This window comes from Lampris incognitus, chromosome 2 (assembly GCF_029633865.1).
Source record: "Lampris incognitus isolate fLamInc1 chromosome 2, fLamInc1.hap2, whole genome shotgun sequence".
In the NCBI taxonomy this organism is placed as follows: Eukaryota; Metazoa; Chordata; class Actinopteri; order Lampriformes; family Lampridae; genus Lampris; species Lampris incognitus.
Window position 1 is genome coordinate 94747615 of NC_079212.1, and position 15473 is coordinate 94763087.

The 15473-nt window shown below is 44.3% G+C and overlaps 2 protein-coding genes across 3 annotated transcripts in view; one reads left to right on the forward strand and one right to left on the reverse strand.

The window, feature by feature from the left end:
* The window catches only part of camk1a (calcium/calmodulin-dependent protein kinase Ia), a 31331-nt gene that overhangs the window by 11278 nt on the left and 4580 nt on the right, over positions 1 to 15473 (forward strand). Inside the window, exons 2-3 of the mRNA XM_056272958.1 lie at positions 13867 to 13998; positions 15086 to 15160. Of these exons, the coding sequence (XP_056128933.1) occupies positions 13867 to 13998; positions 15086 to 15160 (207 nt within the window). The remainder of the gene's footprint in view (positions 1 to 13866; positions 13999 to 15085; positions 15161 to 15473) is intronic.
* LOC130106729 (uncharacterized) lies at positions 10360 to 12372 on the reverse strand. 2 transcript variants are annotated; one of them, XM_056272959.1, is made up of 4 exons: positions 12240 to 12372; positions 11714 to 11771; positions 11019 to 11569; positions 10360 to 10917 (listed from the first exon to the last, which is right to left on the reverse strand). In XM_056272959.1, exons 2-4 carry the CDS (start codon positions 11750 to 11752, stop codon positions 10560 to 10562), a joined length of 948 nt encoding a protein of 315 aa, XP_056128934.1. In that variant the 5' UTR covers positions 11753 to 11771; positions 12240 to 12372; the 3' UTR covers positions 10360 to 10559. The 2 variants fall into 2 exon arrangements, with proteins under 2 accessions (XP_056128934.1, XP_056128935.1); XM_056272960.1 differs by lacking the exon at positions 11714 to 11771 and having other exon boundaries at positions 12240 to 12350.

Genomic DNA, 15473 nt, shown 5'->3' on the forward strand with positions numbered 1-15473 from the left:
CTCACGGCAACAGCAGAGAATGTGTGTGTGTGTGTGTGTGTGTGTGTGTGTGTGTGTGTGTGTGTGTGTGTGTGTGTGTGTGTGTGTGTGTGTGTGTGTGTGTGTGTGCGTGTGTGTGCAGGCGTGTGTGATTGAGCCCAATGGCACATATGTGTGCATGAATGTGCATCTCCCTCTAGTTGTCTTATTCACTCTGTTGTTCCATCACTCCAACAAATATTGAGCTGAACAGTGTAGACATAGTTTCAAGCATCTTTACGACCATGAGCAAAGACATTATGAAGAAAGAAAGCCACTTTATTTTTGTCATTGTACTCTTACAACGAATTGTATTCCTACAATGAAATTTGTGTTCTGCGTTTAACCATCCTATTGTGGAGCAGTGGGCAGCTGCAGCGCCCGGGGACCAACTCTAGCTCTTTCCACTGTCTTGGTCAGGGGCAAAAACAGGAGTAGTAACCCTAACATGCATGTCTTGTAGATGGTGGGAGGAAACCGGAGCACCCGGAGGAAACCCCCTAGTCCATGGCTCACTGAGGTCATCAGGGAGCAAAGGGCAGAGCTCAGAGCGCAGAGAGAAAATGGCGTAAAACCAGAGTCCACTGACCTCAGTGACTATCAGCGTCTCCTGGCATCATTCTCCTCCAGCTTAAAAACAGCTAAGACCACTTACTATCAGAACAAGATCTGTGGCGCCGCTGATGCTTGAAAAATGTTTTCTGCTTTTAACTCACTCCTCAATCCACCTCCTTCTCCTCACTCCAGACATGTTCCTGCCATCAGTAACCAGTTCTCTGAGCCTGACCAACTTTATCTCCTGTTGCCAGCTAACAGTGCCTCACTCACCTCATTCTCTCCCCCGACCAAGGAGGAAGTCTCCAAGCTTCTGCTGGACTCTTGTCCCACTACATGTCCATTGGACCCAATACCATCCGACCTCCTATAGACCATTTCCCCTGCACTTAACCCCACAGTCACACACATCACCAACTCCTCGCTTACAACGGTGTGTTCCCCATTCCATTTTTAAGAAAGCTCGGGTCACCCTGCTACTCAAAAAACCTACACTCAACCCAGCCCAGGTTGGAAACGACAGACCAGTTTCACTCCTATCCTTTCTATCAAACATACTTGAGCACTTGCTCTTTAACCAAGTCCCTGAATTCCTTTGTGAGAACATTTTGTATGATCTCAATCAGTCTGGCTTTAAGTGGGGTCACTTTACTGAGACTGCAGTCCTGTCGGTAATGGACTCACTGTGTTTGGCTAGACCTGCTAGTCAGTCCTCAGCTTTACTGCTGCTAGATCTGTCAGCTGCCTTTGACACGGTTAACCACCAAATCCTACTCTCCACACTCACTGAGCTTGGTATCTCAGGATCTGCCCTCTGCTGGTTCATATCCTACCTCTCAGGGAGATCTTTTAGAGTATCTTCGAGAGGAGAAGTGTCCAAACCGCACGGCTTATCCACAGGGGTACCTCAAGGGTCAGTGCTCAGTCCCCTTCTCTTCTCAGTATACACCAACTCACTTGGCGCAATCTTCCACTCCCATGGTTTCTCAAACCATTGCTATGCATACTGATAATACTCCACTCCTCCTATCGTTCAAGCCAGATGACCTCATAGTTTCAGTATGGATATTGCTATGCCTTGCTGATATCTCTGCAAGGATGAAAGAACGCCACCTTCAGCTTAACCTATCTAAGACTGAGCTCCTTGTCATCCCAGCCAGTCCATCCATACAACAACAGATCAATATCCAGCTCGGATCAAACCTACTCATGCCCACAAAGTCTGCCCGAAACCTGGGTGTCATGATTGATGACCAACTAACCTTTAAGGTCCACATGGCCTTGACTGCTCGGTCATGCCGATTTGCCCTGTACAAGATCAGGGAAATTAGACCCTACCTGTCTGAGCATACAGCACAACTCCTGGTACAGGCTCTTGTAATATCATACATTGACTACTACAACTCATTACTGGCAGGTCTCCCTGCATGCACTTTCAAGCAAATGATACAGAATGCGGCAGCGTGTCTGGTCTTCAACCAACCCAAAACAGCACATGTCACTCCGCTGTTCATATCCCTCCCCTGGCTCCCTGTTGCTGCCGCATCAAATTCAAAACCTTGATGCTCGTTTACTAAACACCAACTAAAACGACTTCTGCCTACCTAAACTCCCTCATTCAGGTCTACACTCAGTCCCGATCACTACACTCCACCAATGAAAGGTGCCTGGCACTTCCGTCACAATGGGGCCCTAAGTCACTATCCCGACTCCTCTCTTTTGTAGTTCCCCAGTGGTGGAACAAGGTACCAAACTCCATTCGAGCTGCTGAGTCCCGCTCCATCTTTCAGAAGAAGCTAAAGACCCAGCTCTTTCTCGAACACCACCTCCATACCTGAGAGTATTAATAAAAAAAAAATGTTTCTATGCACCCTATGCTTTGCCTTTGTGCACTGCCTGTTACACTTTTGTCCTATCGGACTTGAACCCAGTTTTTCGGGCACTTACTTGCGTTATTGTCTCCTGACTAGATCCTTGCTTGTGTTGTATTAATTCTCAGATGTACGTCGCTTTGGATAAAAGCATCTGCTAAATTAAATTGTTAACATTGTAAGGAAACCCACGCAGACATGGGGAGAACATGCAAACTCCACACAGAAAGGACCTGGGTCAGCCTGGGGTTCAAACCCAGGACCTTCTTGCTGTGAGGCAACAGAGCTAACCACTGGGCCACCATGCCAAATCCCATTGGATTATCCACACTTAAGCCCTTTCCTTTCATATTCAGTCATTATTTTTCCAGGTTAGCATACATAACGCTCTTAAGATTAGGTTTACTGTTCTTCACTGGTCCATGATCAGATGACAAACAATATAAATTCAAGAGGCAAACTGGTCTCAGTTCAGAATTGCTCTCCAAACTGAATTAACACAAGAACATATGCATATAAAGCCTGCTTTGGCCTCTCCCAGTGTAATGTTTTGTGTTCACTCTTTCAGACTCCTCTCGCATTAGCCTTCCAATTATAAAGTAATTATGACTCAATGGATTTTTCTGACAGGATATAGAAGCATAGCGCCTGTGACCCCGGGATGATACTCTGACTGTAAACACAGCAGACGTAAAACATTAGAGAAAAACATCAGGTCTGTTTTCATGGGTCAAAGAGGGGTGGGGCTTTGTTTTCATTTTGTTTTGAGATCATGTTAAAGATGATGAAATGAGACTCCAAATGGGCTGAGATTTGGCTCTCTTCTTTGGGGATCCGCCTCATTGTGCAAAAAGTCTTATGCAACGCCGGGTCACTGAGCACAAGATGGCCACGGCACAAAGCCAGACTCGTGGAATATTACAGACTCTCAGTGAGCGTTTATGTCACTGGAAACAAGTTTGGGGGATTCCAATTTGAGAGGAAATGTACTGCAAGATGCTCAGAGATTGCACTGTAACTTTCCAAGTCCCCATTCCTCGCTACCCCCACTCACTCTCTCTTTCTCCCTCTCTCTCTCTCTCTCTCTCTCACCCACACACACCTCTTCCTTTTCAGTACAGTGCGCGTAATGAGCCGATAATGACCATGAAAAGCGGAAAAGGAGCTCAAGTGAGACTTATTTACCTTCAGCATCACGTGGTTGCTGTTGGCCAAAGTACTGGAGATCTTATCAAGGACGGTTGTAGACAGCTGTGAGCGAGCTCCGTCCTGAAGACGGAGAACCACTCACGTGCAGCACTGCAATGTGCTGGGCGGGGTAGATTTTACATAAGAAAAATTTGCCCGTCTTTGAACGTTCGTTGTATATTGCATGCCAACGCTCTTTTACAGTCATGCAACCAACCCGCTTGGCTGCTCACAGCACACATTCTGTCCAGGCCTCCTCCTACAGGAGCAGCAGGGGGCTTCAGGGTCTGGCTGGGCTCCCTCTCATGTTCCTGTGGGGAGAGTCTTTGCAAGCACACACGCCTCTCTCTCTCATCATCATCACCAGCCCACAATCTATAATGCAGTCCGGTCTCCATCAGAAACCGCTGGGCTACATGTGCCGTATCCATTATTGAATGGATGAAAGTGAGCTCTGTCTTATTCACCGTTTCTCATGGCGATGGCTGCTTCACTTTTCTGGGGCCTTTTCAGCTCCAAAAACTCTTGATGACCTCATCGTGTCACTGTTTTGAATTATTCAACCGAATGGCGCTTTCACACAAACACACACACACACACATGCACGCATGCACGTGCTTGCACACACACAAAACAGAAGCATGCTTGGGATTTATGTTCTCTTCAAGTTGGTGTTCATCGTTTTCTAATAACGTTGTAAAGGCAACCTGATTTTGCACAGCGTCATTCAATGTCTATAGAAATGAAAGATTTTTTTTTGTGTTACTGAATGAACTGTAGTTCTCTCTCTTGACCACCCCCTCCTTGCTCTTCCCCCTGCCGCACTGGAGCCCTCTCACTGGTGCTTCCCTGCACAACATCATCATCATGTTGTTGTTGCTTCAGGTTGCTGATGATTCACGACTCAATGTAACTCTGAAGAAACACAATCTCATCCTAAACGACGACACGACAGCTTGGACGGACACGCCGGTGCTCGTTATTCGGTCATTTTAGATGCACACATGTAGAAACGGTGTTCGTCCTTTTATGAAGGACATCTTATCATCACCCCAAATAAAACATGACAGAAGTAAAGGGGTGGAGGGGAAAGCTCTGCGTTTGCTTCTAGTAGTCCTACACACACACACACACACACACACACACACACACACACACACACACACACACACACACACACACACACACACATAACGGCTACGTTTTGTTCACAAATCAAGCAAAAACACTCGCTTTCGATGAAAAAATCTTTGCAAAAGAGAGTCGTAACAAAACAAACAGAAAGAACCAAGTCTGACGTGAGGCTCTGGAGCTGAATGAATAATTCCTAGCTGCAGCGTTATGTTCAGTGTAAGACACGATACTTTATCACTCACTACCCCTCCCCACAGCATGCATGTTTCATGTCTCTCTCTCACTCTTTCTCTCTCTCTCTCCCTCACTCTTTCTCTCTCTCGCTCTGTCTCTCTCTCGCTCTGTCTCTCTCTCCCTCTGACTCCCTCTCTCTATCGCTCTCTCTCCCTCTCTATCACTCTCTCTCTCTCTCTCTCTCTCTCTCTCTCTCTCTCTCTCTCTCTCTCTCTCCCTTTCTCTATCGCTCTCTATCCCTCTCTCTCCCTCTCGCCTCTCTCTGACTCCCTCCCTCTCTCTCTCCCTCTCTCCCTCTCTCTGACTCCTCTCTCTATCGTGCTCTCGCTCCCTCTCTCTCTTGTCCTCTCTCTGACTCCCTCTCTCTATCGCTCTCTCTCTCTCTCGACTTTTGCTACTTCAAAATGATGGATGATCTGGAAAGTTTTCGAGGTTTGTGGTGTTGTAAAAATGTGCTTTGCTGTGTTGTGGTTGATGAGCTGATCTTAGGGAGTGTCCTGAGATGATTTAGATTCTGTGAATCTTGTGTTACTGACCATGTTGGTCTTTGTGCTGTAATTTTTATTGAAGTATTGTCGAAAGTCAAAGTCTATCTCTCCCTCTCTCTCTTGCCCTCTCTCTCTCTCTCTCTCTCTCTCAATTCAATTCAATTCAATTCAATTCAATTCAATTCAACGATGCTTTACTGGCATGACTGCATTAATTACAATGTTGCCAAAGGAGGTGACAGCAACACAGGTCAACGGAGTACCAAACAAATAAAAAAAGAAAAGACAAAAAAGATAAAACACACACAAAAAGGAATAGATAGAACTGGCAGAAACATAGAACAGCAACTGAAAAGCAACTGAGAGTAATTTACAGTGTTTTGGTCACTCACTGACCCTTAGGCTGTGGCATTCTGACACACGGCATTCTGACACAAATTGTGCCGCAAGGTGTGCCCTGTGGCCCTCTTGTTCTTTCTCATCCAGGAGAAGAACATTTGGAATCTGGTTTTCAAATGTCTCCTGGTATTTTCCTCTTATGTTCTGGAATTTCTCACAATTTAGCAGGAAGTGCATCTCTGTCTCAACCTCACCTGCGGTACAGTGACCACATTATTCTTTGCTCTTTTGGTAGCCAAGATGTTTTGTCTGTCTGCCCTTTTCAGTGGCTAGACTGTGGTCAGTGAGCCTGTACTTGGCGAGGATGTGTCTCTGCTGACTGTCTCTGACAGTGGACAGATAGTCCGCCAATTTGTGTTCTCTTTTTAGGGCCCGATAACATTCTAATTTGTGTTGTAATTTGGTTTCTATGTCCCAATGTTCCAGATGTGAGTTTTTGCATTGTTTGATGATGTGGTTTACTCTAATCTGTGGTTGGTGAGCAGTGCTAGTCTGAAACTCCTCTATGTTAGTGGTTACGGGGTTGGTTTGTTTCAGAACCAGCTGAGTGAGGGGACTCTTTCTTAGCTCTTGGATTTGAAATGCTTTAAATTGCAATGTGTCGCGGGGACTTTATTTAAGGTGCATCCAGAATTTAAGTGATCTTTTTTGGATTTTTATTACCAATGGGAAATGGCCTAATTCTGCCCTGCATGCATTTGTTGGTGTTTTCCTTTGTACGTTTAGCAATTTTCAACAGAATTCTGCATGCAGGGCTTCTATTGGATTTTTGTCCCATCTAGTGTAGTCTCGCTGACTGAGTGGACCCCATACTTCACTTCCATACACTGCAATGGGCAGGATGACACTGTCAAAGTTTTGGACCAGATTTTAATTGGGATGTCTGTTTTATAGAATTTTCTTTTTATTGCATAGAAAGCTCTTGGGGCTTTCTCTTTAAGTGCATTCACTGCCAGACCAAAGCTTCCCAAGGTGCTGATTTTCTGTCCCAGGTAATCATAATTTAACGTGTGCTCTAGGGCGGTGTTACTTAGAGAAAATAGGTGTCTATTTTCCTGACACCTGAGATTCTTCTGGAAGATCATAATTTTTGTCTTTTTTAAGTTTACTGTCAGGGCCCAGTTCTGACAGTATTTCTCTAGCAGATCCAGATGCTGCTGTAGACCCTGTTCTGTGGGTGACAGCAGCACCAGGTCATCTGCATAGAGCAAGAATTTAACTTCTGTGTTGTTTAGGGTGAGGCCAGGAGCTGGGGATTGTTCCAGTAACACCGCTAACTCACTGACGTCGATATTGAACAGGGCTGGACTCAAACTGCAGCCCTGTCTCACCCCTCGCCCTGGAGTGAAGTATTCTGTTCTTTTGTCGCTAAATTTTACTCTGCACTTATTTTCACTATGCCACTTTGGATGATTTCACAGTATAAGCCATCATGCCAGATAGAATCAAATGCTTTCTTAAAATCAATGAAGCATGCAAATATTTTTCCTTTATTTATTTATTTATTTTTTGGGGGAGGGTGAACATGTTGATTAATTAGGGTGTGTAAGGTGTAGATGTGATCTGTAGTGCGGTGATTTGGTAGAAAGCCAATCTGATTCTTGCTCAAGACACTGTGTTCGGTAAGGAAGGCCTGTATCCGGGCATTAAGAATACAGCAGAAGACCCTGCCCAGGTTACTGCTCACACAGATGCCTCGGTAGTTATTGGGGTCAAATTTATCTCCAGTGTTGTATATTGGGGATACATGCCCCTATTCTGGGTGTCAGGAAAGCAGCCAGATTGTAGAACCAGGTTGAACAGTTTAAGCAGGGCCTCCTGCAGCTCAAGAGAACTGTTTGAGCATTTCAGTCTTGATGCTGTCAGGGCCACAGGCTTTTTTTGGTTTGAGATTTTGGAGTTTGTCTGTTAGTTCTTCTAGTGAAAATTTTATAGTTGATTCCAGTATTTCCAGTTTTTCTTTTATATGTTTTTGTTCAGATGGGAGGTCTTCTGGCAATATTTCTTTGTATAGGTTTTCAAAATATTTTTTTCCAAACGTGTCCATTTTGAATGGCTAGTTCCTGGGATTGTTTAGAATTCAAATTGTTCCATTTTCCCCCAGAACTGATTTTCATTACAAGACTCCTCAATGTCTTGGGGAGTTTTCTTGTAGTGATCTTGCTTTTTCCATTTTAAAATTAGTTATTATTCTTTGAGTATAGTATTTTTGTCTTAATTCAGTTTTCTGTGGTTGACGGTGTTTTTGATTAGATATTCGTCGGTTTCTTTCTTGCATTTCTGCAGTCTCCATCGAACCATTTTCATTTTGAGGTCTCCGATTCCACTTATTGTTGACTTTTTTCAGGTTAGCCTTGATAGCTGATTAATTAAATATTTCAATAATTTGTTTAACTGTCAGGTTTACATCATCTGAGTTCGGTTGGAATGGTGTTAGAAGAAATGTGCTAACGAGGTTAGTGATCTCTGTAGAGCTAATTGCCTCATTACATTCAGCCACGCTGTTTGGAGCCCATTTGTATGTTGGGTTTAATTTGAACAGTTCGCAGGGCACTGATTGGGTGTTCTTTAGTTGCCCAATTCGTTTTAAGAACACATTTATCTGGCAGTGGTCTGATAATGATGTCTGTGGTCTGACAGTGAATGCACTAATGAAGGAGGGGTTCATGTCGGTGACGGCATTGTCGACTACACTAGTCCCAAGAGCTGAGCAGTAAGTGAACAGGCCTAAAGAGTCCCCTCTGATCCTATCATTAAGCATATACAGGCCTAAGGCTCGACAGAGGTCTACTAACTCATCCCCGTTTTTGTTTACAACACTATCAGGGTTGTTTCTTTTTGTAGTGTTTGGGATAAGGTACAGAGAGGGTTGCCTGAATACGTGGCCATTTCCCTGAGTCTCAGTGTAGTCTGGCAATAAAATCCCCACACAACAGCACATTCCCCTGAGCCTGGAAATGGCCGGTGTCTGTGTGGAGATGGTTAAAGAACGGATCATCATAACCTGGTGACTCCACGGGGGGAGTGTACGCTGCACAAACGTAAAGGTCAGTAAATATTGCCTTTTTTGAGCTTGAGCCATATGTGTGTTGGTCCTTTTTTAATTTGGGTTAGTTGGGATGCTAAGCCTGCTCTGTACCAAATAATAACTCCACCTGAGTCTCTGCCATGTTTTACTTTTTTTTTTTTTGCTTCAGCGAGGGCAGTACAATTTCCCCATAGCCGGAGGGACAGTGGGTATCCACATCTGCACGACACCATGTTTCAGTCAGCACAATGATGTCTTGGTCATTAATATTTCTCAGGAAATCTGGGTTTGTACTTTCTGCTCCTAAGAGTGAGCAGAACAGACCTTGCATATTCCACGAGCAGACAGTGAGAGATGTCATCACTATGTTATGTTAGACAGAGTGACGCACAATGGAAACAAAGCTTTCAACATATTTTAGTTTATCTCATGCAAACAATGCTGGTGTAAAATATTAGGTGGGTGTGTGCGCATGTCACTGCACATTGGGGGGGTATGATAATTGGGATATGAAAAGGTATTTTTTCATACTGTTAGTATGATGGTGTGATGTTCTTACATGACGTACTTTGTGTGTGTGCACGTGCACATGTGCATATGTGTCCGTGTGTGGGCGTGTGCGTTGCACTTATCCAATCATCCTGCAATCTCCCTCTCTCTCTCTGTCCCTATTTCTCTTGCTGTCTCTCTGTCTGTCTGCCTGTCTCTCTCGCTCTCTCTCTCTCTTGTAGTCTGGTCAGTTAAGGGCAAATATGGGGTCAAGGCTGCAAAAAGTCATTCACATTTGAGCCAATGTTTTTCTGTTAATTTAGGGTCCAATAAAGAAAAAAATGCAAGGAGCCCAAAATTTTAGGTGGGGGAAGTCTCTGAAATGGCCACGCCCACTTTTTAGGCCTGGAAATCAGTATCTCGGCTCCTGAATGTCGCAGAGAGCTGATCATGGGCTCAAAAGAAGCAGAAGCACCACATTTATATAAGCATTATGAACAAACATATACCCCAAAACCTTTACTTTTTCAGGTATTTACAAAAAACTAATTTTCACTGGTCACATACATGGCCACGCCCACTTTTTAGCCCTGGGACTATATCTCAGGCTCAGCTCTCGGAGGTTGCCCCGAGTTGATATTGGGCTCAAAAGATGTGGAAATAACTATTTATATTAGTGCTCTGAACAAATATACTGTATGCCCTAAAACCTTCACGTTTTGAGCTATTCATGAACATGTTCTTTTTTCCATTGAATTGATCAGCAGCATGCAATCAACTTTAGCCAAATCTGTGCAAGAAGGCTATACAGTTTGTTTGAGTAAAAGTGTTACATCTACTCATGGAGTGCTAGTATTCAAGTTGACTCTTTGTTATAAGAGGAGGAACCCAGTAACCACCAAAGAAACAAAGCAAACCATGTGAGGTCCAAAAAAATCTTTATTTTAACCTCACACATCCCATCAGACTGGATTCAAACACTTGCTGAGGCACTTGCAATAAATGAGACATTTCATCCCTCTGCCAGCACAAGAACATGAGGTACACTTATTAGATCTGCAACTACACACCCCTGTTACTTGAGACAATGTATCTCTTGTGGAAACTGTGCTCCACTTGACGAAGAGTTCCTCTCCTTCGGTAGTCCAACCCCATTCAATGACAGGGGGACAAGGGAGTTGTAGCAGGCTGTTTTACATTGTCCAAACTACCCTTCTTAATAACCCTGTAATGTGCCCCTGTCTCTTTCTGCACTACATTTATGTCCAGACAGCTGTTCGAGAGTTTCTCAGCAAATCGTGTAGAGTGAGATTTGGGCCGGTCGAAGCCCAAATCTTCAACTTTCTGCAGATAAATATTCTCGAGTTTGTGAAGATCAAAAACATTTTCTGAGCTGTCATCAATGAAGTTCCCTACTTCCTCCATGGCGATATATTCAGCATACTGGATCATGTCTGGGGAGTTCTGTGATGAAGTTCTTTCTTGCTTTATCCTGCAGCTCGCTGAACTGTATCTAGTAAGAAGAAATAATCAAATTATTAAAATATATATATATGGCCCGACTATAGCTCAACTTAAGAATTGAACTTAAAAGGGTATGTTGTGCTGGCTCACCTGTTACGGTATCTTGAGTGGCACTTCCTGTGATAGAATAACTCCCGTGATCTAACATCAGTTTCAAGTAATCTGAGTATTTTGCCATCATTCAGGACTTTGGCCATCATCTCTAGATTGTCTGTGAAATCCTTCACATGTTTTGCTGACTTTTCTTTTCCCGCAGCAGCTAACAATGGTTCTGATTTGTCCTTCTTCCGAGGGTTCTCAATGGCTGGCTCTTCACAATAGAAGCAAAGTTCGGCTCCAAACGCAAGACTAGGCCCAGCCTTTGCTCGTGTGTTTGCCCCAATAGTCTGGTGATCTGCAAGGTCCAGTTCTCTTTTCCGTTTACGATCCTTCGCACAATTGAAATGGCTGTTATTATAGCGATCATAGCAACTCTTGTGGATTTTATATCCATCCTGTAAAGTTTCTGCATTGACAGCTGACAGTCTCTGTGAAAGATTGATATCCGCATCATTGGTGATCAGTCCGGATTCCTCAAACAGTTTTACTTGGTGAAGCAGCTTAGGAGCTGTGACAGCAGTTATGTCCCTTCCACCAGATTCCTGTCATGAATTTAGAAATGAAATGTTGGACTCATTGCTGTCATAAACATTACATTACTGAAGGAATACGCATGAAAACTAACACTGTTGGACTCATTGATGTCATAAACATTATACTACTGAAGCACACACGTGAAAACTAACCTTGCAGACAATGCACAGGGTCTTGTTCCCTAGTTCCATAGTTAGGATGGGGGATCATCTGATCATGGAAAATCAGAACTAATTTAAACTGGATTTTTCTGTACACAAGTTTGTAACAGAGTGATGTTTCACTGGTATGGCACAATACATCCACCCTCCCACAAAAATAGCATGCAATAAACAATGTTATTTATTCTTCTGCATAGATACAAAATATAGTCCAATAAAAGTGTGTCCAAATATAGCATAATAAAAGTGTTGTTACTACAAATACTTTCACCCTTTCATACCAGCCAACTAAAAATGCCCAAAATTAACCAACATGTGTAGAGCAAGCAGACACACAAACACCAACTGTCCAAAAGTAGGTAATGCCTTAGCCAAATACTACAACTGTGCAACTGTGCTGTCGAGTGTATCGAGCAAGTCATGCTTGCAAGGCTAGTTAGGCCTACACATATGAGCTAAGGTGAAAATAATGTTTTACAAGGTAAACATACAAAAATAAAACAACACTGTTCCTTACCATCCATCCACGAGGTCAGGAACAAATTAACTCACTGATATGAAGGCCAGATGAGGCATGCATGTCATATTTTGGCAAATGTTTACAGTAAACTAGCTTTACTGAAACATGTGCACTTCTGCTTCCTTTCCTGTAGAATCAACCACTTGATAAACAAACAGCGCCAATTTGTAATTGTGGTCAGAGGCGGCATTACATCCCAAGTGATAAGAACCACAGACAACTAAGATATTTTCTAAACTCATGATTCGTGTGTGTATTGTGCTTCATGCTTTATAACATAGGCAGCGAATGAGATTCATGTCAAATATAGCTTTTTACAACCTTCAGGAGCTGATACGTGAAACGTGACCAGTAAAAATTAGTTTTCTTAAAATATCTGAAAAAGTAAAGGTTTTGGGGTATATGTTTGTTCATAATGCTTATTTAAATGTGGTGCTTCTGCTTCTTTTGAGCCCATGATCAGCTCTCTGCGACATTCAGGAGCCGAGATACTGATTTCCAGGCCTAAAAAGTGGGCGTGGCCATTTCAGAGACTTCCCCCACCTAAAATTTTGGGCTCCTTGCATTTTTTTCTTTATTGGACTCTAAATTAACAGAAAAACATAGGCTCAAATGTGAATGACTTTTTGCAGCCATTTTGCCTTAACTGACTAGACTATTGCTCTCTCTCTCTGTCTCTCGCTCTTTATTTCTCTCTCTCTCTCTCTGTCTCGCTCTCTCAAGTACACCACAGAAGGCCTTGTGTGCAGTCACTGTAAAGGTTCTCAACAGAGCATCACTAGCCGGTGTACAGGAGTCGAGGTGGTTGAGTGTGTTGGCACCAGGTTCATCCCCCAAGGGCAGTTGGAGGTCCCTGTACAAATCCCCCATAGAGAAACGCACTGCGGACCTACAGTGGAGGGTGGTACATGGGGCTGTGGCTACGAACAGACATGTGGCACATATTGATCCTAGGGCAAGGAGCCACTGCTCTTGCTGTAATGATGAAGAAGCTCGACAGCACTTCTGACGTCTCAGGTTGCGCCCTCTTCTCTGTACTGCAGCAGCGGCTCAGAGGCTTAGGAGAGGTTCTCGAACACAGCCTGTGTCTTTGGTCCGAGGTAGATGGCAGCACAGTGCAGACGTGTCACCTTGGTTAATTTTCTGATAGGTCAGGCAAAAATGAGCACTTGGCTTAGCAGAGGAAACAAAATGGAAGGAGCAGGGCCCACAGATGCTACACTCATGTTCAGGGGTCTGGTGGCTGCTCGGCTGAAAATTGAGTTCACGTTTTTCAAAATGATTTCAAACTTGGAAGAACTTGTTTCCGTTTGGGGACACGGGGATGTGCTGTGCACTGTAGAAAACCACCTGCTTCTTCTTAATGTCTGTGAAAAAAAGGAAGGTCTGTATCTTTTGTTTTTACTGTGTATGGAGATTGTTGTGTTTTCACTGTGTATATGAGTATCTATGTTAATATTGTTATCTTATGTGAATGAAAAATTGGACCATTAAAGACTTGGTTAAAGGTCAAAGGTCTCTTTCTCGCCCTCTCTCTCTGTCCCCCCCCCTCTCCGTCTATCTCTCGCTCTCTCTCCTTGTTTCTCCTTGTCTCTCTTTACCACCCCCTTCATATCTGCTACAGCGGCGCCTTCTCAGAGGTGGTGCTGGCCGAGGAAAAGAGGACGCAGAGGCTAGTGGCTATTAAATGCATCCCCAAGAAAGCCCTGGAGGGCAAGGAGACCAACATTGAAAATGAGATCGCCGTTCTCCACAGGTGAGGCTTAAACTAAAACGCCTCTCGCCGGGTGTCGGCTGTGGCTCTGCATCCGGCAGTTGAACTAGCTAATGTGGTCTAAAAACACAAGGGCTGTATGCATGCACGTGCACCAGGGGTCAGTGGAATGGCTGACTGAATGCATGGTGTCAGTACAAACAGTGGGAATGTGCACCGGAAATGTCATGAGTAAAAAAGATAGACCTATTTTTAGTGTCCCTGTTACCAGGGCAACAGCACACAGAGGTGGAGATGGTGTGGAGTTCCCTGCAGCAGTGTGTCGAAGAAAGAAAAAAGAGGCATACTATGTGTGTGTGTGTGTGTGGGGGGGGGGTAATGCAAGGCGGAAGTGAGTGGGGTTGCAAAGAGAGGAATGCATGGAAGGGGACCAACACTTAAAACAGAGAGTACTGAACCCAGCGAGTGGGATCAAGGGCTGATGAGTAGGAAGCAGACAAATAAACCGCGGGTGGGGCGCAGACTCACCCATTCACACTCAGACTCAAACTCGGAGTTTAAGAGATGCTCGCTGCTGCCATTGTGTCAGTGCAGTGGGGTTTTACATATGTTCAGTGTGACTCCACGGCCAAAGGGGCCAACTTGGATGCCTGTTGACTGGATGATAGCAATAAAGTAAAATACAAATCTTTTTTTTCTTTCACATGCATGAATGCCTTTCTTTGCATTGCTTAGAGTAATTCGGTGGAGCCTTCCCTCTAATCTGCAAGGCCCCTCCTTCGTTAGCCGAGCTAGATCCACTCAAGGGTCTCTGTATAGCAGGCCATTGTCATTCTCTGCATATTAGTTCATCCATCTGATGCTTTGTTGTGTTTGATCTGAGAGCCAGTTTTGTTGTCTTTCAGAATAAAAGGAGTAAAACTGGGGTATCAGGTTGATGGGTCCCCCCCCCCCCGGTAGTACATACTAGGGATGCCCACTAAGGAGCATGCAAATATGAAATACGCAGTAAGACTGCCATCTGGTGACCAATGTACTAAATGACACCTTAAATCAATGTGGCATGTGTACAAGTGGCATACATTATGCAAAGTCTGATGCCTTATATCCCTCTATCTTTTGTTTCCAGAATCAAGCACACCAACATCGTTTCTTTGGAAGACATCTTTGAGAGTACATCCCACCTATATCTTGTCATGCAGCTGTGAGTTCATTTTTCTCCCTCTTGCCCTTTTTCCTCATCTTACATCATGCACACTCATATGGCACAAAGTTTTTAAAAGTGATTGAGGGCGTCCGGGTAGCGTAGCGGTCTATTCTGCTGCCTACCAACATGAGAATCATCAGTTTGAATCCCCGTGTTACCTCAGGCTTGGTGGGGCGTCCCTACAGACACAGTTGGCCATGTCTGAGGGTGGGAAGCCATATGTGGGTATGTGTCCTGGTCGCTGTACTAGCGCCTCCTCTGGTCGGTCAGGGCGCCTGTTCAGGGGGGAGGGAGAACTGGGGGGAATAGC